The 27,672-nt window shown below is 37.6% G+C and overlaps 2 protein-coding genes across 5 annotated transcripts in view; one reads left to right on the top strand and one right to left on the bottom strand.

Annotated features, from left to right (window-relative positions):
- errfi1a (ERBB receptor feedback inhibitor 1a) overlaps positions 1-17,682 on the top strand; it is an 82,689-nt gene extending 65,007 nt beyond the window's left edge. For 2 of the 3 annotated variants that reach the window (XM_061938855.2, XM_061938862.2), the window contains 3 exons: positions 1,654-1,862; positions 1,937-2,019; positions 11,921-17,682. In XM_061938855.2, the coding sequence (XP_061794839.2) occupies positions 1,654-1,862; positions 1,937-2,019; positions 11,921-12,942 (1,314 nt within the window). In that variant the 3' untranslated portion in view covers positions 12,943-17,682. The remainder of the gene's footprint in view (positions 1-1,653; positions 1,863-1,936; positions 2,020-11,920) is intronic. The other variant, XR_012050331.1, reaches the window with a different exon arrangement.
- Positions 17,683-23,887: 6,205 nt separating this feature from the next.
- The window catches only part of LOC133577068 (uncharacterized), a 22,788-nt gene continuing 19,003 nt past the window's right edge, over positions 23,888-27,672 (bottom strand). For both annotated transcript variants that reach the window (XM_061930603.2, XM_072912197.1), the window contains exons 11-12: positions 24,461-24,533; positions 23,888-24,392 (exon numbers count right to left, since the gene is read on the bottom strand). In XM_061930603.2, coding sequence (XP_061786587.2) covers positions 24,499-24,533 — 35 coding nt within the window. In that variant the 3' untranslated portion in view covers positions 23,888-24,392; positions 24,461-24,498. The remainder of the gene's footprint in view (positions 24,393-24,460; positions 24,534-27,672) is intronic.

Below are 27,672 nucleotides of genomic sequence, written 5' to 3'. Positions count from 1 at the left end.
AAATAAACATGGCTTCCAAGGTCTCAGTAATGGCGCATTTGTGGCAATTTCAAGGATTTTGTGCAATCAAAGTCGCCATTTTCCGAACCAAATTATTGCGCGTGGAAGATTAATTTGGAAAAGGACAAGCATTTTGGCTCTCGCAGTTTTACGGGATAATTTGCTTCGAAGTCTGCTTGAAGAGTGTGTCTGTGGATGAGCAGAGTGGTAAAACTTTCACGTGAGTTCCTAAAACATATCATTTTTACCTGTTTTCTGCTCCGTTGTCAACTAACCGTGTATTTTGGCGAATAATTATGATCGCTTTTTGATGACGTTTTGGTCAGATGAATGCCACCTGATCGCGGGAGCGTTCATATTAGGGACGCATTGCAAATATATATATATATATATATATATATATACTTTAACTGGGTGTGTGTGTGTGTGTGTGTGTACAGTACAGGCCAAAGGTTTGGACACACCTTCTCCTTTCAATGCATTTTCTTTATTTTCATGACTATTTACATTGTAGATTGTCACTGAAGGCATCAAAACTATGAAACCTCCATCCATCCATCCATTTTCTACTGCTTGTCCCTTTTTTGGGGTCATGGGGGGTGCTTAAGTGAAAATCCTTTCAAGTGACTACCTGTTAAAGCTCATCGAGAGAATGCCCAGAGTGTGCAAAGCAACAATCAGAGCAAAGGGTGGCTATTTTAAAGAAACTAGAATATACAACATGTTTTCAGTTATTTCACCTTTTTTTGTTATGTACATAACTCCACTTGTGTTCATTCATAGTTGTGATGCCTTCAGTGACAATCTACAATGTAAATAGTCATGGAAATAAATATAAAGATTTTTGGACACACCTTCTAATTGAATATGTTTTCTTTATTTTCATGACTATTTACATTGCAGATTGTCACTGAAGGCATCAAAACTATGAATTAACACATGTTTGATATTCTAGTTTCTTCAATATTAAATATTTATTTATATATATATATATATATATATATATATATATAATGTGTGTATGTATATATATATATACACATTATATACTATACTAGAATATCAACAAATGTGTATATATATATACACACATTATATATATATATATATATATATATATATATATATATATATATATATATATATATATATATATATATATATATATATATAATATTTAATATTGAAGAAACTAGAATATCAAACGTGTTCATTCATAGTTTTGATGCCTTCAGTGACAATCTACAATGTAAATAGTCATGAAAATAAAGAAAACGCATTCAATTAGAAGGTGTGTCCAAACTTTTGGCCTGTACGGTGTATATATATATATATATATATATATATATATATATATATCTTTATCTTTATTTTGAATGACATAATCCGATACAAGTCACATAAGGGCAAAAAAAATCGGAATTGACCTGCAGTGTGAACAAGGCCTTCATTTTCACCCAAGGGAGGAAGACGATAGATTGTTCTCACGCTTGTTGCTCAAAAATAGGCTCTAGAACTGTTAACCAGTTTTAGCATGTCCCCTTTAAAAAGAAGACTCAATACATACAGGTGATATCTCCTGTCCATTCAAACATGGCCGCTTATCTGTTGTTTGCTTTCAGGCTTGGTATTCATTAAGTTTTTTCTTGACAGGTACACCAGGAGCAGTGTGGTAGCCAGCTGTCCCAAATTGAGTGTTTTCTGGCTTTGATGCGACCCGAGTGTGCCTGGAGCATGTCCACAGTGGGCCTGACTGCCCAGGAGACATCTTTTCCCGTAGAACACCACTTCCTGCGGGGCGGGTACTGTCGTCACAGCATGGCCGGATCCAAACCATCAAGGAACTTTCGCCACGAGCTGGAGTGAGTGTGCAGATTTACTGGCGAGCATGGAATGGTTTCATGTGAGTGGTAGTAATGTGTTTTATCCTTGACAGCTTCTACTTTAATCTGAAATCTGCACACGCAGATCACAGCTCTCATGGCCAGCAGAAGGGTCCGCCAACTCTAAGTTACGAGAGTAAGTGTCGGGAAACAACAAAGGCTGCATTGTTTTGTATTCTGCATTGGCTTCATCACGGGAAAAAAAGAAAGAAAAAAAACATTTTAGGGACATGGATAAAAAAAAAATGGATTGGACTTGTTTGTATTTAAAACAATACTATGAGCCTTCCATCCATCCATTTTCTACCGCTTATTCCCTTTTGGGGTCGCGGAGGGCGCTGGAGCCTATCTCAGCTACAATCGGGCGGAAGGCGGTGTACACCCTGGACAAGTCGCCACCTCATCGCAGGGCCAACACAGATAGACAGACAACATTCACACTCACATCCACACACTAGAAAGCTAAGGCTTTAAAGATACAATAGTACTGTAACGTTTTCCCAGGTTTTCACATTATGTTATGGTTTTAGTTTATTTCGAACATGCATACAGTTACAATAAGGTACATGACCATTTTCCAGTTTGCCATAACAGCATGAACGAAAAGAAGTAGGAAGAAGCAGCGCTTATTTAATTCTACTCCTTTTTTGTTTCATAGCCATTTCCAACACATTTATACACTTCCTGTGCCCGATTTGTAACACAATTTAGATAAATAAATACATGCAATGATCCGGTGCCCGGGTCATGGCTTGATTTATATTTAGTAGCTTTTTTCCTGTTTTAGTCCAGGGGTCCCCAAACTTTTTGACTCGGGGGCCGCATTGGGTTAAAAAAAATTGGCCGGGGGCCGAGCTGTATATATATATATATATTCCGAGCGCGTTGATGTCGCGTTATCAATGGGAAAATGCATTTTTAGACAATATGATTTGCCTGAGCGGCTAGGAGACACCGAGAGTAACAAGCGGTAGAAAATGGATTAGAAAGGACAGATTAAAAAAAAAAAAAAAAATCATAATACATTTTATTATTTTTTTTTTAACTTGGGAGTTTCTGCAGGCCGAATTTTTAACACAATTTAGATAAATAAATAAATGTCATGATCCGTTGCCCGGGTCATGGCTTGATTTATGTTTAGTAGCTTTTTTCCTGTTTTAGTCCAGGGGTCCCCAAACTTTTTGACTCGGGGGCCGCATTGGGTTAAAAAAAATTGTCCGGGGGCCGAGCTGTATATATATATATATATTCCGAGCGTGATGATGTCGCGTTATCAATGGGAAAATGCATTTTTAGACAATATGATTTGCCTGAGCGGCTAGGAGACACCGAGAGTAACAAGCGGTAGAAAAAGGATTAGAAAGGACAGATAAAAAAAAAAAAAAAAAAAAAAAAATCATAATATATATATATATATATATATATTTTTTAACTTGGGAGTTTTTGCAGGCCGAATTTTTAACACAATTTAGATAAATAAATAAATGTCATGATCCGTTGCCCAGGTCATGGCTTGATTTATGTTTAGTAGCTTTTTTCTTATGTTTTAGTCCAGGGGTCCCCAAACTTTTTGACTCGGGGGCCGCATTGGGTTAAAAAAATTGGTCCGGGCTATATATATATATATATATATATATATATATATATATATATATATATATATATATATATATATGTATATATATATATATATATATATATATATATATTCCGAGCGCGATGATGTCACGTTATCGATGGGAAAAATGCATTTTTAGACAATATGATTTGCCTGAGCGACTAGGAGACACCGAGAGTAACAAGCGGTAGAAAATGGATTAGAAAGGACAGATTAAAAAAATAAAATAAAATAATAATAATAAAAATATATATATATTTTTCTTAAACTTGGGAGTTTCTGTGGGCCGGATTTTTAACACAATTTAGATAAATAAATGTCATGATCCGTTGCCCGGGTCATGGCTTGATTTATGTTTGGTAGCTTTTTTCCTATGTTTTAGTCCAGGGGTCCCCGAACTTTTTGACTCGGGGGCCGCATTGGGTTAAAAAAAAATATATATATATATATATATATACATATATTCCGAGTGCGATGATGTCACGTTATCAATTAGAAAATGCATTTTTAAACAATATGATAGGAGACACCGAGAGTAACAAGCGGTATTAGAAAAAACAGATTAAAAAAAATAACAATAATAATTTTTTTTAATTTTTTTAAATTTTAACTGGGGTTTTCCTGCGGGCGAGTTTTTGGACGCTGGCGGGGCGAATCCGTTTTTAAAATCTGTTTTAGTCTGTCTCCGTGCTCTACCCTCTTTCCTTTCCTTCACTTTTGGTTTCCATGGACACTAATTCTCCACACCTGCCCTTGTTTAGTGTTCCCACCAGCTGTTTTGGTTAATCACTCCTCTCTCCACTGTCCACGCGACATTTAGGTTTAGTCTTGTTTTCACCACGTTTAAGTGTTTTTCCTCGACTTTGTCGCTGTTCACCCTTGGTGACTATTTGGGTTTTTTGGCTACACGTCTGTATTTTTGTCCTGCATCCGAGAAAACACAACCACCGCAGCCATGCGTTCAAAATGTAACAATAAATATACAATACATATATACTATAATGTAATATAATAATATAATAATAATAATAATAATAAATATAAAGTTCTCATTAATACATATTTAAATTGTGATTCACATAATGAGATTATCAATTTTTTCCGATAAGGTTCAAGATGTTTATCAGGATTCTTTGTCTTTGTACTTTGTAAACGTGGATGCATATGCAAAAGTGCAATATATTTATCTGTACAGTAAATCTAATTATATCTGCACCTTATTGATCTTTTATCCTGCACTACAACAAGCTAATGCAAATAAATGTCGTTCTTATCTGTACTGTAAAGTTCAAATTTGAATGGCAATAAAGGAAGTCCAAGTCTAAGTCTAAGTAAATACTTTGAGTCTGAACAGTTTCTTAAATTGTATAATTTTATTACATTGTCTGACTTCTTTACTTAATCCAAGAATTATTGAAGAATTATTGTACATTCTTGGGTGGCAGGTTATAATTTGTATTTGTGCATAGTTTGAGATGTTTGCAAATGCACCAAATCATTGAATTTCAATATTTTTGATTCTATAAATAGTTTGAACAGTTTCTTAAATTGGATCATTTTATTACATTGTCTGACTTCTTTACTTAAATCCATTCCATAATTTAATGCCCCATGCGAATATGCTAAAGGTTTTAAGTGTTGTACGTGCATACAAATGTTTTAAGGAACATTTTTCCTTAAGGTTATATTTCTCGTCTTTTATTCGGAAGAATTATTGTACATTCTTGGGTAGCAGGTTATCATTTGTATTTGTGCATAGATTTAGATGTTTGCAAATCCACCAAATTGTTGAATTTCAATATTTTTGATTCTATAAATAAAGTTTGGTTGCATCCAAACATTGCATGTAACAAACTAGTTTGATTGCCCGCCTATCATTTTTTGGAATCAAGTGCACAAACAAAGCATAGGTGTCTCAGTCTTGGTGCTTTTTTTTTTTTGCAAAATAATCCACCATGGGGCAAAAAAAGTTGCGTCTGCCAGCACTTTGATAAAGAAGATGAGAAACACTACTGAATTCAAGGAAGAAAAACAAAAGGCGGCGTTCAGATTCAGTTTCATTCGCCATTTTAATGTATTTCACATTGTTTTTTGCATGAACAACTATAACCTATCTTTATAACATGTATTTTTTGGGATGTTTTGAATAGATTAATTGAATGAATAAAATCAATAATTAATTAATAAATATGTAGAAAAATTGATTTGGTTTTCGCACGGTTCAGTTTTGGGACCAATCGGAACGTATTACCCACAAAAACAGAGGTCCTCCAAAAAGCACAACATGAAAATAAAAGCGCAAAATGAATACTGACTCAGCACTGGTGTGACAATAGCGTGGTTTGATGTGTGTGGGTGACGACCAAAGTGTCCCCGCACACAATAAACACAAGTGTTTGGTCATAAGCGTGGAAGTGACGAGCACAGGCGTCGTGATTGTGTGCACCCAGCTGTTAGAGTAAAATTAACACTTTTATAACCAACACTGACATCTATTTTAAATTAAATAAAGTTGATGTAGTTATTTATGAAACATTTTGCTTCCGAAAGTTTTCCCTGTTTCTGTATGACAGGACTAGGAGGGCGAATGTTTGGGTAGTTTGATCCGATTCCGATTCCTGGGATGATGATTCGATTCAGAATTGATTCTCGATTCAACACGATTCTCGATTCTAGCCGATTCTCGCAATATATTATTTGGTAAAAATAATTATATGTAAATGTTTTCAAAACAGGTTACAGATTATAAACGCTTCTTCTGGTTGCATGGAGATGGCCTAAAAACATATTTTTAAAAATGGATTATTTTTGAAAAAAAGATAATAATAAAAATGGTGTTCTGGGGAATCTGCTGCTAAAATGTTTTAAAATTAATGTGCGGATGTGTTTGATGAATACAAAAGCGGTTTATAAACATAAGACAATATTAATATGTTTTTTTTTCAATTGAGATTTTATGGCAAATACATGTTACACTAATGCAGGGGTCACCAACCTTTTTGAAACCAAGAGCTACTTCTTGGGTACTGATTAATGCGAAGGGCTACCAGTTTGATACACACTTAAATAACTAGCCAGAAATAGCCAATTTGCTCAATTTACCTTTAACTCTATGCTATTATTAATAATTGATGATATTTATCTTTGTGTAAACACTGATCATCTTAATTATTTCTCACAATAAATATATATAGAAACCGCTTCACGGTGGCAGAGGGGTTAGTGCATCTGCCTCACAATACGAAGGTCCTGAGTAGTCTTGGGTTCAATCCCGGGCTCGGGATCTTTCTGTGTGGAGTTTGCATGTCCTCCCCGTGACTGCGTGGGTTCCCTCCGGGTACTCCGGCTTCCTCCCACTTCCAAAGACATGCACCTGGGGATAAGTTGATTGGCAACACTAAATTGGCCCTAGTGTGTGGATGTGAGTGTGAATGTTGTCTGTCTATCTGTGTTGGCCCTGCGATGAGGTGGCGACTAGTCCAGGGTGTACCCCGCCTTCCGCCCGATTGTAGCTGAGATAGGCTCCAGCGCCCCCCGCGACCCCAAAGGGAATAAGCGGTAGAAAATGGATGGATGGATAAATATCAATATGCAACACTTTATTTTTTTTCTCTAAATGCACATTTTTCAAATTGATCCCATTTTAACTAGCTAGCCACTAACATTTGTTAACATTTTTTTTTTTTGAATTTTAATCATAATAAGTTTGAAGAAATATTTCACAAATATTCTTCGTCAAAAAAACAGAAGCTAAAATGAAGAATTAAATTAAAATGTATTTATTATTTACAATAAAAAAAAACAAATTTACTTGAACATTGATTTAAATTGTCAGGAAAGAAGAGGAAGGAATTTAAAAGGTAAAAAGGTATATGTGTTTAAAAATCCTAAAATCATTTTTAAGGTTGTATTTTTCCTCTAAAATTGTCTTTCTGAAAGTTATAAGAAGCAAAGTAAAAAAATAAATGAATTTATTTAAACAAGTGAAGACCAAGTCTTTAAAAATGTTTCTTGGATTTTCAAATTCTATTTGAGTTTTGTCTCTCTTAGAATTAAAAATGTCGAGCAAAGCGAGACCAGTTTGCTAGTAAATAAATAAAATGTAAAAAATAGAGGCAGCTCATTGGTAAGTGCTGCTATTTGAGCTATTCTTAGAACAGGCCAGCGGGCGACTCATCTGGTCCTTACGGGCGACCTGGTGCCCGCGGGCACCGCGTTGGTGACCCCTGCACTAATGTGATTACATATCAAGTGTTTCCTTTTCCCCCCAACAAAAAAGATACTCACAAAACATTTTAAAAAAAATCAGGGAAAATACAAAATACAAATAAGTAAATAGAAACAAATTAAATACATTAAACTTACAGGTAAATATTGAGTCAAAGACACATACCAAGATAAATGTTTACTAATGTCTGTGCTGCATTGTGCTTAGAGCTGTTTCTAATATTTACATTTTGCTAAATCTGGCAGCCGAAAAACCGTGTACCTCGGTTTAACCCATGTGAAAAATCGTAGAAAAGTTGTAACAATTTTCCCAAAAGAAAATATGCAAATTCAATTATACAAAAATCCAGTCACATCCAAAAATATGAACACAAAAACAGCATAATTATAGTTTTCCATGGAGAAAGCAATTTGAAATACAGATAAATTAAATATATAAATGAATATTTAACGTCGCTTTTACTTAACAAATGTGCCAAAGAGCGTAGAGGAAAGAGGGAAGATCCACGCGGACGTCACTTTCATATTTTACGATGACTTTTTACTCAAATTTGATAGTGTTTCTCACCTTCTGTATCAATGTGTTTGCACTCGCAACTGTCTTTGGCCCCATGGTGGCTTATTTTGCGGTCACACTCGATGAGAAAAAAAGCACGGAGGCTGAACCACGAACACGTGAGATTGTTTGTATGTGTGTACATCAAAGTGGGGTGTACAAAGGTAAGGTACAACTGTAAAAGCAACCCCTGACACAGTAATTGTGTCGCCGTTTAAATGTCTGCAGTTTTAGTTGTTTTCTAATATGCGGATTACATTATTTAGCTGCTGTACAGTAGTTACAAAATGGGGTGTCTTAAAATGGTATTTGTGTCAACTAAGTCTGTCACAAAAGAGTGACAAACTGGCAAAATACACCACCTGGCGGTGCTGTTATTAACCCCAAAGTTTGAATCTCATATCACGAATTGACCGGAAATTTCTCGCCCAACTCAACGCACTCTAAAAGGCACCCGATGTAACTTTAGGGTGTTTAGCCGAATCACCGTGATTGGTGCACAAAAGAAATGGCCACCATTAAGCCAAACGCCTTTGCAATTAATTGACAATTAGTCACTGACCATTTGGGCGATGACTACAGTCGTCCCTCGCCACATTGCGCTTCCAAGTTTGCTGCTTCACTCTGATTTTTTCTAAAGCATATTCTATGTCGTTTTGGCCTAAAGTAAGCATTTTCAAGCATAAAAATGACAATCAGCTGAGAATATCAACTCTAAAGAAGTAATGGCCACTAAATGAGGTCGAACTAATCAGTATCGTGACAACTGATTATTTCAGCCTCGGGTCCCACCTTTAAAACCGTAGAGACCCTCACAATGTTCAAAAACTTATTTAGATTTTTATGCTCTTATTATGAAAACATATAATGAATAATTCCTACTCTGTGGAAATTAAATTACCACGGTCGGGCCAATTAACTGTGTTAAACGAGGGTTTACTGTATACCGGGGGTGTCAAACTCATTTTAGATTGGGGGCCACGTGGAGAAAAATCTACTCCCAAATGGGCCGGACTGGTAAAATCACGGCACGATAACTTAAAAATAAAGACAACTTCAGATTGAAAATGTACAAATAATAATGTTGTTGTTTTTTTTTTTACACTTACATGTTGCAGTTAATAGTATTCTATCTTTATTTGTCGTTATTTATACTTTCTGAATAAATGATGTGACAATGTTCATCAGTCAACTCATTGGTGTTAATTTTCAATCCATCAAGATAAAAAATAATAATATCAAAACCAAATTACAGGATGTTATTTATGTAGTTTGCAAATTTTCCTAAACTGGTACACTAAAATGGTTTATTAATTGTTTTACATATGTAGCATAATCCACAAAGATACAAAGAATTGCTATTGCGACATCTAGTGGACACATTTAGAACAGTTTATTTCATTCAAAACTTTTGGCTCATTTTTATACTTAGCAAACTCATCCGGCGGGCCGGATAAAACCTGTTCGCGGGCCTAACCCAGCCTGCGGGTCGTATGTTTGACATCCCTGCGGTATGTAAATTACTACGTAATAATGCAGGGATGTCAAACTCGTTTTCATTGAGGGCCACATCGCAGTTATGGCTGCCCTCAAAAGGCAGCTTTTAATAGCGAACAATAATTACATTTGCCTTCGCATTTGATTATTGTATATATTTTTTACATACACCTTTAGAAAAAAATCTGTATATATTACAGTAAAAAAACTCAGTTACCAACATTTTACGGTAACATATACAGTGGTTTTTATAACATATTAGTGTTTTATATTTAAAGCAATACACCTTAAAAACGACTGCAATTTTACCTTAAAACAGTGGTACAATATTTTAAAATTTACATGTAATTTGCTACAAAAACCACCTAAAATTTTACGGTAAAATCTATTTCCATTTTTACATTGTGCAATTTGATGGATAACTTGCTGTGAAGTCTAAAGTCAAGTATTTAAGTATATTATTATTTAAGTATTTATGTTATTTTTTTAAATTTTTTTACATTATTTTTATTTTTATTTTTATTTTTATTTTTATTTTTATTTTTATTTTTATTTTTATTTTTATTTTTATTCTTATTTTTATTTTTTATTAATCAATCCTACAAAATAATACACAATACTACCATAATAATACAATTCCAATTCCAAAAACAAACCCAACCCAGCAACATTCAAAAAAGCAAACAACAGAGCAATTGAGAGGACACACAAACATGACACAAAACAATCCAAATGAAGTCAACCAAAAATGAATAATATCAACAACAGTATCAATATAAATAAGAATTCCAACGTAGCAGTGATTAGAAATCCCTCATTGACATTATCATCACAGCCATTTATAAAAAAATAGAGAAAATAAATCATATTTAGGTTCATTTAATAGTAAAACAAATTTAAATAATGGGTTCCATATTATTATTATTTTTTATTATTATTATTATTATTCTTCGGTCAGTGGTCAACAAAATAAACAAACAGTTTTACATAAACAAACAGTTGTACATTCATAAATTGAAAATGTTGCAGACCGAAAGGGTTTAGGCTGAAGTTGAACACTTATTGCGCCTAACCCTATAAACAATGTCAAATACAAGATGAGCTTCCAAAAAATATAACATTTCCTTTGCACAATATATTATAAATACACTTTGTACACAACATAAACACTGTTCAATTATATACACAGTAAAGACATGTGAAATATCCTTGTACACATGTTAGTTAAACCTTTGTACCAATTATATACTATATACACACAATTATACTTCCATTATTATTTATATCCCACATTTAGTTTGTAATTAGCAATAATCATATTATTAACTACTGTGTTGATTCAAGAGTGATATATTTTTCCAAGACATTGGTCTTAAAATGTTTTTTAAATGTATATATTCCAATATATGACTCATTATTATCTAAACTAAATGCAGTTGTTTCTACTGATATCATCTCCATAGCTTGTGTATACCAGTCAGTATGAGTTGGACTATCAACATCTATCCATTTTTTTTTAGTAAAAATGGAATTTATGATAATGTAATATTTGTTGCAATACTTTATAATATAAAGTTTAAACAGTGTGCAATTTCATGCATTTTTTTCTGTCAAAATGGAAAGTACAAATGCATTTAGTAAGAAAAGTATTATTTCCAGGGGTTTGCGGGCCATATAAAATGATGTGAGGGGCCAGACCTGTGTAATAATGTATTATCATCAAAATGAAGCGTTATACATTTTTTATCCTGCACTACCATGAGCTAATGCAATGAAATTTCGTTCTTATCTGTACTGAAAAGTTCAAATTTGAATGACAATAAAAAGGAAGTGTAAGTCTAAATGCAGCTCTCTCCAGCATGTACCTAATGTAGTGGCCTGTGAGTAGATGTCTGCCATAATAATAATAATAATAATAATACATTTTATTTATAAGGCGCCTTTCTGGGCACTCAAGGACACCGTACAAAATCAAAACAATAAAATCAAATTGGATAAAAAACAACAACAAAGATAGAAAAGAAAAGATGATTACAATGAATAAGCAGTCGGGAATAGGTGTGTTGTGAGTCTTGATTTGAAGAGGGATATTGAATCTAAGTTACGGAGGCTAACACGTGCTTGTGGTTCCACTTCCAGGACACAAACACGGCTACAGCACACAGAAGTTACCTCCAAAGACGTCCCGGCCTTCCCACCTCTCCCTGTCCTGCGCCTCTGAACCCTCCACCCCAAGTCCGGCCAATGACGACCAGGTGGTCCCCTCATTCCAAAGGCTCTCCGTGTGTAGCAGTCCGCCGCAGACCCCCGACAGGTGCTCCAAGCCTCTCCCCCCCATCCCGCCGCACAGGAACATGTCAGCCGAGCAGGCCGTGGACAACGAGGTGGAGTTTTTTCCCAGTGCGGACGAGAGCTGCTGCCTGGTATCACATCAGTATTCCAAACATTCCGGTCGAAAGAGCTTCAGGGAATGCGGGCAGTACAACCTCGCTTACTACGATGGACCCGTCGCGCCGCAACGCCCAATGCCTCAGCAGCTGCCGCATCCGGCGCAGCCCCCGCAGCAGGAAGTGAGTCAGGAGCACCAAGTGGTCTGTCAGAGACCACAGGACAGAACTCAGAGGAAACTACGGCGCACTCAATCCGGACCAGCCGGATACAAACACTCTCAACTGCGCCTCCCCTGCCACTACACCGCGGACAGGTCGGCGATTCCTCCCCCCGTCCCGCCGCGGACAAGCAAGACGGCGGACCCTCGCCGCTGGTCAGCCGAGGTGTCGTCCGGGGCGTACAGCGACGAGGACCGACCGCCCAAGCTGCCCCCGAGGGAGCCCTTCCGCACCCCCGGCCTCCCCAAGTACTTCAACGGCGTCATGCCCGCGACCCAAAGCTTTGCACCGGACAAAAACTACGTCAGTCGGGGTTTACAGAGACAGAACAGCGAGGGCTCCCCTTGCATCCTGCCTATCATAGACAACGAGGGGAACAAGGACAGCAACACTCACTACTACCTTCTGCCGGAGCGAACCGACTTTGTGGCCTACCCTTGCCCGGAAAAGCTACTGCAGGCCATGGGAAGCCCGTCGGCTCGGAAGGCGGACGTATCGGACTCGGAGTGGGGCTGCCACACGAGGAGGAAAGCACACGTGGATCTAGTTTGAACTGCTGCTCTTTTTGTTTGAAGCCGTTATGTATTGTACGACACCAGGCTACCCAGGTATCCTGAGGTTGCGTTCGGCGTTTTCGAACCTGTGTTTGATGTCATGTTGGCAGTACGGTGTGAAAGGTGCAAGCGGGCCTTGAACCTCCCACAGTTCAGTGTTTTAGCGTCTGGAAGGTTGAGGAAGTTCAGTATGTTCAGTGTCGGGCTTGTATTTGTTTTAAAACGCTGCTTTTGTGCCTCACCAGGGACACAATGTGACACCTAATCTATCAAGTAGGGATGGGCGTGGTAATTGATTGCTGATTCATCCAATCAATTAAGGCAAAGTGGAGTGCAGTACTCGGCCGCAACCAGCAGAGGCGCTGTTTGGAATCAGTCGCAACTCGGAAAGTCATGGAAAAAAATAAAATAGTTGAATTACCCTCAGCTCAAAGCCCATCCCTCAGATATGACGATTGTAGGGTCAAATGAAGGATTTTAGCACACAAATATCTACTATATGTTTTTTAATCGATACAACACCATTTAAATTTTTGTCAAGTGCAGCTTCTGTAGCGTCCTCTCACACAGACCCTGTAAAACAGACGCCTCAGAGCCGTGGCAGCCATCACAGAGGCCGAAAGACATCTCTTTCACATAAATTATGTGAAATAGCCGCATCAGAGTTGTGCCTTTCACACAGATTCCGTAAAATAGCCGCATCAGAGTTGTGCCTTTCACACAGATTCTGTGAAATAGCCGCATCAGAGGTGTGCCTTTCACACAGATTCTGTAAAATAGCCGCATCAGAGTTATGCCTTTCACACAGATTCTGTGAAATAGCCGCATCGGAGGTGTGCCTTGCACACAGATTCTGTGAAATAGCCACATCAGAGTTATGCCTTTCACACAGATTCTGTGAAATAGCCGCATCAGAGTTGTGCCTTTCACACAGATTCTGTGAAATAGCCACATCAGAGGTGTGCCTTTCACACAGATTCTGTCAAAAAGCCGCATCAGAGTTGTGCCTTTCACACAGATTCTGTAAAAAAGCCGCAACAGAGTTGTGCCTTTCACACAGATTCCGTAAAATAGCCGCATCGGAGTTGTGCCTTTCACACAGATTCTGTGAAATAGCCACATCAGAGGTGTGCCTTTTACACAGATTCTGTAAAAAAAAAGCCGCATCAGAGTTGTGCCTTTCACACAGATTCTGTCAAAAAGCCACATCAGAGTTGTGCCTTTCACACAGATTCTGTAAAAAAGCCGCAACAGAGTTGTGCCTTTCACACAGATTCCGTAAAATAGCCGCATCGGAGTTGTGCCTTTCACACAGATTCTGTAAAATAGACTCATCAGAGCCGTGGCAGTCGATGCCTTTCACACAGAACACAACAAAGAGGCTTTTTGAAGCAACCGTAAATTTATCACACAGCAAAAGCGCAACAGCGTCAACAGGACAGGAGAAGAATTACGATGTGCACAGGCGCTGTCCTGCCTCTGTTAGGGCTCTTCTGCTACTTTTGAATGCAGAGCTCTTGCAAAATTGACCAATCAAAGCTGTAAGAGAAGTATGCTGCCTCTCGTAAGATGATGCAAAATACTTGTTGTACAGCAACAAATCCTTTCAACACAAAAAGGGCGGGAGATGTGAATGTCCAGCCATTGCGGAATACACTATTTACACAGGTCTTCTGTTACGTACCTCTGATGTTGGAATGATGGTTGGGGGACTTAGTCCTTCAATTATGTGGTGACGTATATACAGAGCAGTGGTCTGGAAAAAAGACAAGCTTTTACAAGCTGTGTGAAAGGGTCTTCTGCGAAATGGGTGCATCAGAGCCGTAACAGTCTGGCATTTGCTTTTTACCTGTGCGCTTTCACGTAGCGACAAGACGATCAGATTACGGAATATATAAAATAACAAAGTGTCTCGCTAGTCGGGTACCCGCTATTTAAACAAGTCTTTTCCCGGCTTTGTTCCTGCTCTGTTACTACTACTCTCAAAGTCAATCTGCGAAAAGGTACATGCCAACTTTATAAAAGGGGCCATAGAGATCCTAGAAAATCAGAGCTGTAACAGAAGCTCAGGAATTTACTTTTTACTTAGAACCTGGCGAAACCAGACATGTTTTCTTTTCACACAGCAACATGTCTTTGTGCAGTGAGAATTGCTTTCAAAACAGTAGTGAGCGAGTTGCAGGAACTAAACATCTCACCTGTGTCCAGCAACAGGCATCGTCCTGGATTTGTTACGGCTCTGAATCGAGTGTTGGTGCCTTTTATACAGAACAGCAACCCGCAAAAAGGCAGAAAGATGGCGGCTTCTCCAGGCTGTGTGAAAGAGGCTGTAGAGATCCCGTGAATTGACACATCCTAGCTATAACAAAATATTGGGCTTTTACTTTTTACGCAGAACCCAGCAAAACAAGATATTTCCACATAGTTACACACACCCCGGTCTCCTTCCTCCTCTGATACTACTAGTCCAAAGGCAACCCACAAAAAGGCAGTCTGTGTAAAAGGGGTTGTGAATCGACACATCAGAGTTATAACGGGGGATCTGGCTTTTGCTTTTTACGCAAAAACAAGATATTTCTGCAACACACCGCGGTCCCCGTCATGCTCTGATTCTACTACTCAAAAGTCAACCCACAAAACCGCAGAACGATGGCGGCTTTCACAGTTTGTGTAAAAGGGGCTGTCGAGATTTGGAAAACTCAGAGGATCCTGCACTTTCTTTTTACACAGTTCTAGTTCTAGTGAATTTACGGTCCATGTGGTCTCGGTTACGGCTCTGACTCTACGGCACCAAAGCCGGCACTTTTTGTAGGGCGACTTTGAGGACAGTTTGTAGAGAATCGCAAACCAGAAAGAAGACCAGGCGGAAAGATGGTAGCTTTCCCAGGCTGTGTGAAAGAGGCTGTACAGATCCTGCAAATTGACACATCATAGCCATAACAAAATATTGGATTTTTGCTTTTCACGCGGAACCCCACAAATCAAGATATTTTCACGACCGTGTGGGTGCGCTTTCACATAGTTACACACCCCGGCAACCCACAAAAAGGCAGTCTGTGTAAAAGGGACTGTGAATCGACACATTAGAGTTATATCAGAGGATCTGGCTTTTGCTTTTTACGCAAAAACAAGATATTTCCGCGACTGTGCGCTTTCACACAGCAACACAGCTTCTGATTCTACTACTCCAAAGTCAACCCACAAAAATGCAGAACGATGGCGGCTTTCACAGTTTGTGTAAAAGGGGCTGTGGAGATTTGGAAAACTCAGAGGATCCTGCACTTTCTTTTTACACAGTTCTAGTTCTAGTGAATTTACGGTCCATGTGGTCTCGGTTACGGCTCTGACTCTCCAGCACCAAAGCCGGCACTTTTTGTAGGGCGACTTTGAGGACCGTTTGTAGAGAATCGCAAACCAGAAAGAAGGCCAGGCAGAAAGATGGTGGCTTTCCCAGGCTGTGTGAAAGAGGCTGTACAGATCCTGCAAATTGACACATAGTTATAACAAAATATTGGATTTTTGCTTTTCACGCAGAACCCAGCAAATCAAGATATTTTCACGACCGTGTGGGTGCGCTTTCACATAGTTACACACCCCGGCAACCCACAAAAAGGCAGTCTGTGTAAAAGGGGCTGTGAATCAACACATTAGAGTTATATCAGAGGATCTGGCTTTTGCTTTTTACGCAAAAACAAGATATTTCCGCGACTGTGCGCTTTCACACAGCAACACATCTTCTGATTCTACTACTCCAAAGTCAACCCACAAAAATGCAGAACGATGGTGGCTTTCACAGTTTGTGTAAAAGGGGCTGTCGAGATTTGGAAAACTCAGAGGATCCTGCTTTTTTGTACACAGTTCTAGTCCTAGTGAATTTACGGTCCACGTGGTCTCGGTTACGGCTCTGGCCGGCACATTTGCAGGGCGACTTTGAGGACCGTTTATAGAGAATCGCAACCCGGAAAGACGCCCGCTGTGTGAAAGGGGCTATGTCGAGTGTGAGGTGACTGTATTTGTTACTTTGTGTGCGTGCGGAGGTGGCGTGAGTGAATGCATCCTTACTGAAATGTGTGTTTTTAATGTCGTGGTCAAGCTGTGAAGTACTACCTCCCTCCAGATCCAATCCTCTATTTCACGTAGCCCGCCTTTTTATTGTCTGCTGTACGGCAGTGACAGATGTCATGTTGTGTGCATGGTCTTAAAGCCACACGGGGAGCTTTGTCACAGACTTTCCTGTTCTCGTACATTCCTGCCTTACATGATTGCAGTGGGTGTGGTCTGACAGACTTTGGCTGCTGGCAGCCGAGGGGAAAAAAAAAAAAAAGAAGAAAAAAAAAAGAAGATCTTTTTTGAATTGTATTTTTATTAGAGTTGTTGCTCAGCCAAGTTGTAAATGTAGCACACGTGTTGAAGTTCACTTTGGGCTCACTAAAGGTCAATTGAAGTCTACTTTGTGTTGTGTTCTTTCCCCCCCGCTCCCGACTTAAAAAGTCCCAACGACAATAATGTTTACATCATACACTGGTACTATTTAATCTTAAAGGTATTGAACGGTCTTATGAAAGGATGACGAAGAAGTGAAGACGAGTAAAAAAAAAAAAGAAAAAAGAAAAAGGAATAACCTCTGCTGTGGTGAAGACATGCACTGGGAGAGTGTCGTATGCTGTGTACAGTATTTAACTATTCCGTTTGTAGTCTTTTTTTTTTTTTTGCAAAGAAATAAACTTTATTTATGAATTCTCTGGCTGTTAAAATGTGTCAAAATGAAGTCTGCTCAGCCTGTTTTATCACACACACACACACACACACACACACACACACACACACACACACACACACACACACACACACACACACACACACACACACAGATTCTTGTATTTCTTACCTTCTTGAGACATCTGAAAAATGCCTACCTCTTGAGGACCACCCTTTCTAGATATATAAAGATATGTATTTACAACATTGATAATATGTACAAACTATGCAAATATAAAAAAGGTAGGCTTTTTAGTTATTTTTCATTTATTTTTTGTTTGTAATTGTTTTTTAATCTTCAATATTTACTTCAAGTTATTACAGTATGTCTCTATATACATATTTATTTTATTGTTTTTTATCAATTTTGGCCAAAGGGGGCGTATTTCAATTTCTTACACACACTTGTTATTTCATATGTTGACCGTAGGAGGATTACTTCAAATTTATGCACACACTTGTTATTTCATATGTTGGCCAGAGGGGGAGCACTTTTAAATCCGACACACAGTCAATTTGAAAAATCCCTCCTTTTTGGGACCACCCTAATTTTGATAGATTTTGAAATGAAATCTCTGTATGACAAAGGAGTCACGGACCACAGATGGCCCCTGTGCCGCACTTTGGTCAACCCAGCTGTAGAAGCTAACTGTTAATGGCCACTATAGTCTTAGTACCGTAGTGTATTTGTTCATCCTATGGTCACATATGGGACGCGGGTTGTCTTACGCCAGCACCGGAAGTCGTAAAATCAGCCGTTCACCTGGCGGGTTTTTTCAGGGATGAATAGGGAAGTCCTTCTTTAGCTGCCGTCTTGTTTTATTATATATTGCTGCCTTTGCACCTGTCAATGTTTACTTTGTATGCACATTAAATCAACCAAAAATCCTGACTTTGGAGCAATGTTCAAAGGACTCTAGTATTTTGCCCTCTATTAGATGTAATGGTTTTCCGTATTGGGACCAAGATTTTGGTCCTAACTTGTTCACCAGTCCTCATATGGAAGGTACTTGTCCTTGTTGTCTCATGAATGGTAGAAATACAAGAACACACACACATGTCCTTGTATTTATTACCTTCTTGAGACATCCGAAAAAAGGCCTACCTCTTTAGGGCCACCCTTTTTAGATATATAAAAATTTGTATTTACAACATTAATAATATACAAATACTATGCAAATTTAAAAAAGCTTGTTGTGAAAATTTGTTGGAATTTCACAAGAAAAACTTTTGGCAGTATTATAATAAAAGTCATCATTTTACTCCACGCAAGTCACCATTTTACAAGAAAAACTGAACCTTTGTGATAAAAGTTGGAATTTTACTCAATAACAGTCGCAATTTTACAAGAAAAAAGCTTAACATTTTGACAATTTTATGAAAAGAGTCGAAATTTTACTCGACAAAAAGTCACAATTTTATAAGAAAACTTTAAAATGTTGGAATCGGAATTTTACTTGGCAAAATGATGACAAAAGTCATCATTTACTAAATTCACTATTTTACAAGAGCAACACACAAATTGGCAATAGTGTGATAAAAGTCAGAATTTTATATGACAATTGTCGCCATTTTGCATTAAAAAGTAATAATTTTACATAGAAAAGTAATACTTTTACGAGAAATATTGCAATATTACAGAATATGAGAAATTGTTCCCAATTTTATAAGAAAAAAGTTGACACATTGTGAGAGAGACTGCTTTTAGTTATTTATTTTATTTTATTTAAATCTTCATTATTTACTTCAAGTTATTACAGTATGTCTCTATAAACATATGTTTTTTTTAATGTATTATTCATTTTGGCCAAAGGGGGTGCGTTTCAATTTGTTGCACACACTTGTTATTTCATATGTTGACCAGAGGGGAAGCACTTTTAAAAACGACACACAGTCAATTTGAAAAGTCCCTCCTTTTTGGGACCACCCTAATGTTGATAGATTTCACCACCAGGGGTGCAAATGAGACATTCTTTATTAGATGCAATGGTTTTCCGTATTGGGACCATGATTTATGTCCTAACTCATGGGTGTCAAACTCTGGCCTGCGGGCCCAATTTGGCCCGCCGTGTAATTTCACTTGGCCAGTGAGGTGATATCAAATTAACACTAGAGCTGGCCCGCCGATTATATACAGCGACGGTGCCGCGGTACAACGCTAATTCTCATACTTGCCAAACCTCCCGGGAGACTCCCAAATTCCAGTGCCCCTCCCGAGAATTGTAATGTCCCCTTTTTGTCCAGTCCAACGAGTGCTGGCTCAGTTACATAATATGTGCGGCTTTGGCACGCACACAGAAGTGAATGCAACGCATACTTGATCTTCAGCGATACAGGTTACACTGAGGGTGCCAGTATAAAAACCTTTAACATTGTTAGAAATATACGCCACACTGTGAATCCACACCAAACAAGAATGACAAACACATTTCGGGAGAACATCCGCACAGTAACACAACATAAACACAACAGAACAAATACCCAGAACCCTTTGGAGCACTAACTCTTCCGGGACGCTACAAGGTGTGTGTGTGTGTGTGTGGGAGAGGGGGGAAGCGGGGGTGTATATTGTAGCGTCCCGGAAGAGTTAGTGCTGCAAAGGGTTCTGGGTATTTGTTCTGTTGTGTTTATGTTGTGTTACTGTGCGGATGTTCACCCAAAATGGGTTTGTCATTCTTGTTTGGTGTGGATTCACAGTGAGGCGTATATTTCTAACAATGTTAAAGTTGCTTATACGGCCACTCTCAGTGTAAACTATATCGCTGTTGATTAAATATGCTTTGCACTTACGTGTGTGTGCGTACAGGAGCCGCTCATATCTTGTGACTGGGCGGGCACGTTGTTAGAAGTGATGAAAAGCGGACGTGACGTCAGCTTGTAGAGGACGTTAAAAGCAGTGCCTGTAAGGCACGCCCCCAAGACTGTGGAATACGAGATATAATGACTGATGAACACCTTCGTCCGATAATGAGGGATGCCTCAGCTCAAAGCCTGAGCCCCGACATTAATGAACACGCATCCAAGAAAAAATGGCAGGTATCTGGCTTGGGCACATCAGATTAGATCAGTGTGTTGCAAACTGAGCAGTTTAAAGTCCTGAAAGGTTGGTTTATTCATTATTTTATTTTCAAATGTATTAGCCTGTGGAAAAAGTTAATGTTGATATTTACCTCAGAAGGCTGCAAATAGAAAAGAGGCATTCAATTTGTATTTAAATTGTATTTGATATGCCATTGATATTTTTTTATTATTATTATTATTATTATTATTTGAAACTGGATCTTGCATGTCACTATAAAGTTATATAAGCCCAGTTTGTTCAATATTTAATGCAAAACTTGTTTGGGTCCCTATCAAAAGGTTAATTTGTTCAACCTTGGCCCGCGGCTTTGTTCGGTTTTAAATTTTGGCCCACTCTGTATTTGAGTTTGACACCACTGTCCTAACTTGTTCACCCGTCCTCATATGGAAGGTACTTTTCGTTGTTGATGTCTCAAGTAAGAAAGAAATACAAGAACACACACACACACACACACACACACACACACACACACACACACACCCTGCTGTGCATTATTGTGGCTGGCCTCTATCCAGAGAGTGACTGACAATGGAGGACTGACAGGTGCACAGCTGCCTTGTCTTTCACTTCCTGGTGCACGCCCCTCACCACTACACAATCACACACACACACACACACACACACACACACACACACACACACACACACACCCACACACACACTTACACAGGTTGACGATGTATGTCGCGCTTCACACTGCAGGGTTGGGCACCAAGCCGAAAACCACATGCGAAAACCGCAGTCGTAGTGGAATAAGTGTGGAATAAACCATCAGTAACATTCAATTTCTATGATTATTATTAATATTGTGGTGAATATTATTTTGCCTTATTAACATAACTGATTCTTACGATTGTTTTAATATTTTAATTATTAAAAATGTTGGTAATTTATGTTATAATTTTATTATTTTGTGTTATTATAATTTTCAATTAATTTATATTGTTGTATTACTAATATATGTTGCTGTTAAAATTGTGTTTTTTGTAATGTACTGTTACATTTATGTTTTTGCAATTGTGATAGCACAGTACAATATACTTTTCTCCCAATATATTTATTAAATATATATATATATATATATATATATATATATATATGTACATGTACACACACACACACACACACACATGAAATATATATGTATATATGTATGCATGTATATATATATATAATGTGTATATATAAAAAAATAATACATTACATATATATATACTTTATTTAAGTAGGTGTATATATAAGTGTGTGTGCATGTGTATATATGTATGTATGGAAGTGCGCATGTGTATGGATGTATGTATACATGTGTATGGATGTATAATATATACATATATATCTCTATATGTACATATATAAGTATATATGTATGTATATATATTTATATGTATTTGTATGTATATGTATATACATATATATATACTTATGTATATATACATACAGTATGTATATATATATATATATATATATATATATATATATATACAGTATATAAATATACTGTATATATATATATATATATATATATATATATATATATACATATACAGTATACGTCCCAAGAGGCGCTCCCTGTATGATCAGTGCCAGAGCTTGGTCCGCATTGCCGGCAGTAAGTCGGACACGTTTCCAGTGAGGGTTGGACTCCGCCAAGGCTGCCCTTTGTCACCGATTCTGTTCATAACTTTTATGGACAGAATTTCTAGGCGCAGTCAAGGCGTTGAGGGGATCTGGTTTGGTGGCTGCAGGATTAGGTCTCTGCTTTTTGCAGATGATGTGGTCCTGATGGCTTCATCTGGCCAGGATCTTCAGCTCTCGCTGGATCGGTTCGCAGCCGAGTGTGAAGCGACTGGGATGAGAATCAGCACCTCCAAGTCCGAGTCCATGGTTCTCGCCCGGAAAAGGGTGGAATGCCATCTTCGGGTTGGGGAGGAGACCCTGCCCCAAGTGGAGGAGTTCAAGTACCTCGGAGTCTTGTTCACGAGTGAGGGAAGAGTGGATCGTGAGATCGACAGGCGGATAGGTGCGGCATCTTCAGTAATGCGGACGCTGTATCGATCCGTTGTGGTGAAGAAGGAGCTGAGCCGGAAGGCAAAGCTCTCAATTTACCGGTCGATCTACGTTCCCATCCTCACCTATGGTCATGAGCTTTGGGTTATGACCGAAAGGACAAGATCACGGGTACAAGCGGCCGAAATGAGTTTCCTCCGCCGGGTGGCGGGGCTCTCCCTTAGAGATAGGGTGAGAAGCTCTGCCATCCGGGGGGAGCTCAAAGTAAAGCCGCTGCTCCTCCACATTGAGAGGAGCCAGATGAGGTGGTTCGGGCATCTGGTCAGGATGCCACCCGATCGCCTCCCTCGGGAGGTGCTTAGGGCACGTCCGACCGGTAGGAGGCCACGGGGAAGACCCAGGACACGTTGGGAAGACTATGTCTCCCGGCTGGCCTGGGAACGCCTCGGGATCCCCCGGGAGGAGCTGGACGAAGTGGCTGGGGAGAGGGAAGTCTGGGCTTCCCTGCTTGGGCTGCTGCCCCCGCGGAAGAAGATGGATGGATGGATGGCATATACAGTATAAATATAAATATATATATATATATATATATATATATACACACAGTATATATATATACATATATATATATTTATATATATATATATACTGAATGTGTGTGTGCATGAGTATATACAGTATGTATGTATAAATGTATGTGTATATGTACATATATAAGTATATATACATATATGTATATGTACATATATATATATATATATATATATATATATATATACATGCATATATGTATATATATACATGCATATATGTATATATGTACATGTATGCACATATATTGTTATATATGTATAATATATATATATATATTTATTCATTTTTGGATTTCTACTTTGTATACATCTACACCACAAAATAAATAAAAACATTTTTTTCCAGAAAATACTCAATTTCATTTTCACTTCAGTAACTTAAATAAGTATTTTACAAGTATATTAAGTATATTTTAATCATACTTCGTTCAATTAATTAGCATTCATTTATGTAATAAAACACACCAAAATAATTGTTTTATTCTTTTATTATTTAAGTGCTCCTGTTGATGATTCTTAATGATGATTTTGTGCAAATATTAAAAAATAGAACAAACATTATAAAGTGCAAAGGAATCAGACAGTTTGACTCATTCATTTTTTTTAACATTAAGAAACAACATACAAGTTTATAACACTTTGTGCAGATGTTTAGATGAAACAAGGTAATTCCTCCTTTTAAAGCAATGTGTTTTGGACAGTTCATATTCATATTCATATTCACCCAGTTCACTGTTGTGCAGAGGGCACGTTTATTTACATAGTCTGCCCTCTAGCGGCCACATATTGTTATGAACACCAATCATTTTATTAGAGTGGAAAAAAAAAAAATTAGCAATATCTGACAGTACGACGGAGCAAAACAAAACAAAAATCAACATTAACTATTTTTTAATGTGAAGCAAACACACATCTGACATATATAAGATAAATAAAGAACTCTCATGTACAAACATTGCAGCTTCTCGTGGAGGTGATGTTTAACGCTTCAGAGCCTTTTGTTGACCCCTGCACGGACAAAAAGCAAAGTTAACAAACTAGTGCTGTACTACACATGATAAGTAAATAAAGTATACCTCCAGTATGAGTGGGAATCAACACCTTGTTGGTGTGACTAAAAAGGTTCAGGAGTGTAAATCCCATCAATTCCTAAAAATCAAAAAGAACATTAATTCATTGGTATTGAAAACTAAAGGTGACAAACATTAAAAGAGAATAATAACGGCCAACTAAGTTTTTCCCTTACAAATTGGAACTTGCAGGCCCCAGATACAGTAAATTGATGTGGAAATATGCCCCCTAGTGGCAACATTACAACAGTACTACGAGAATAGAGTGGAGTGGGTTATATTCTACAAATAAAGCGTCATATGTATATAGTCTTACGAGGATGACATTTTTAGAACATTTTTTTCAAAAAATTGTGTGTATGTATATATATATATATATATATATATATATATATATATATATATATATATATATATATATATATATATATACACACACAATTTTTAATTTTTTTTTACAAAAATGTTCTAAAAATGTCATCCTCGTAAGACTATATACATATGACACTTTATTTGTGTATATATATATATATATATATATATATATATATATATATATATATATATACACACACACACACATATATATATATATATATATATATATATATATATATATATATATATATATATATATATATATATATATATATATATATACACACACACACACACACACATATATATATATATATATATATATATATATATATATATATATATATATATATATATATATATATATATATATATATATATATATATATATATATATTAACCGAGGGAGAATTCAAAACCAGATGGAACAATCACAAGGCTTCTTTCAGGAACAAAAACCTGCGAAATACCACAGAACTCAGCAAACACATTTGGGACCTCAAAGACAATAATGTTGAATATTCAATAACATGGCAAATTCTTGCATCCAGCACACCTTACAATAGTGGTAATAAAAGATGCAACCTATGCTTGAAAGAGAAACTGTTTATTATTTACCGTCCAGACCTGTCATCCCTCAACAAGCGCAGCGAAATTGTAACAACATGCCGCCATAGACGGAAACACCTCCTAGGTAACACATGAGCCAATCACCACGCCCCTAGGCCAGCCTTTACCCACCCACTCTGTGCCTTATATAAACCATGGTATGTGAATGCTCCCATTAAAATCTCCTGATGATTGAGGGTACCCCCCCTCATGAAACAGGCCTGTAGAGATGAAATAGTCTTGTGATTTTTTTTCCCACACATACATATATATATATATATATATATATATATATATATATATATATATATATATATATATATATATATATATATACAAACACATATATATATATATATATATATATATATATATATATATACACACACACACATATATATATATATATATATATATATATATATATATATATATATATATATATATATATATATATATATATGTATATATAAAATGTTCTAAAAATGTCATCCTCGTAAGACTATATACATATGATGCTTTATTTGTATATATATATATATATATATATATATATATATATATATATATATATATATATATATATATATATATATATATATAGACACACATATATATATATATATATATATATATATATATATATATATATATATATATACAAACACACATATATATGTGCCCATATATGGTTCACCGTGCGTGACTGCTCGCTGTTTCGAAAAAGCATCGTTCTATTTGTGTGCTTTTAATTGTTCTGCAGCTTTCTTTATTACTTTCTCAACATATTTAGTAGTACTATTTAACTTGCAAATCACCCGATCTCTGTCTCTCCACCCCTCCCGCAGCTAGCTAGCAGCTAGCTGCTAAGCTAACGAAGCTAGCGCGGAGAAAAGCGTCGCCGGTCGCCGGTCAGAAGGAATCTACTCCTGCACACCGTGACCAGGACTTCTCGGAAGACAGCAGGAACTTCACTCGTGACAGAAAACACCGTGAGTATGGCTTCCTGCGCGTCTTGCACCTTACTCACGGAGAGGCTGGCTCTGCTAGAGGGCCGTGTCCGCCAGTTAGAGCAGAGTAATCTCGTAACTTTAGATGTTGCGGACACATCTGCTAGCGTTAGCTGTAGCGAGCTAACTAGCCCAGCCTGTAGTAGTCCTAAGCGGCCTAAAAGCTACGGTGTACCGGTTGAGACGCATAATAGATTTAGCTCTTTAGCTAGTCCTACACCCCAGTCTACCGGGCACCACACCTTAGTCATAGGGGACTCCATCACCCGAAACATAAAGCTTAGCAAACCAGCCACAATTAAGTGCATCCCCGGTGCCAGAGCACCTGACATTGAGGCTAATCTTAGGGAGCTAACTCGCAACAGGCCTAGTAAACACGTACGACAGGCTAATCGCACCACTAGTTATGCGAATATAGTGGTACACGTTGGCTCCAATGACACTAGAATGAGACAGTCAGAGATTACAAAGAGAAACATAGCCAGGACTTGTGATCTCGCTAGAAAGATGTCCAGGCATCGAGTAATTGTCTCTGGCCCCCTGCCTGCGAGAGGCAATGATGAGAGATATAGCAGATTAGTCTCGCTTAACAAGTGGCTGGCTAGCTTCTGTAGACAACAGGGACTAACGTTTATTGATAATTGGCCCTCTTTCTGGGGCAAACCAGGCTTGCTGATGAGAGACGGCCTTCACCCTAACCAGGAAGGCGCCATCATCCTGCCTAAAAACATAGACTACTGTTTAAGTCACTTTTGACTAACTACACTAGAGCAAGCCCGGTCACAGGCAATTACAGAGCCTGCTAGTCCGGGTGAGGAGTCAGTTAAGATAGAACTAGCCAGCACCAGGCTGGATAATTCCTGTACGCATAGCAATTTTCTTAGAATAACACACAACTCACATAATGTGTTTTCTGTTGTGAATGTGTCCGGGGTAGATATGCATTCTACTGAGGTGGCAAATCATGATGCGTTCAGTCGATCGCAGCATCAAGCAAACAATCTGAAAATTCCCGTCGTATCAATTCCTAGATATGGTCGAAACTATTTAAAGTGCACTACGTATAATAAACGCAACATTATTAATATTGCTACTACGGATAATTTAAACAAAAACTCGTCAAAACAGCCCAATACTTATAATATGGGCTTTTTAAACATAAGATCATTGTCTCCCAAAACGTTATTAGTTAATGAGGTCATTAGAGACAACAATCTTAAC

This window comes from Nerophis lumbriciformis, linkage group LG03, assembly GCF_033978685.3.
Source record: "Nerophis lumbriciformis linkage group LG03, RoL_Nlum_v2.1, whole genome shotgun sequence".
Taxonomy (NCBI): domain Eukaryota; kingdom Metazoa; phylum Chordata; class Actinopteri; order Syngnathiformes; family Syngnathidae; genus Nerophis; species Nerophis lumbriciformis.
Note: the sequence above shows the minus strand (reverse complement) of the source record. Positions and strands in the feature narration are given on the sequence as shown.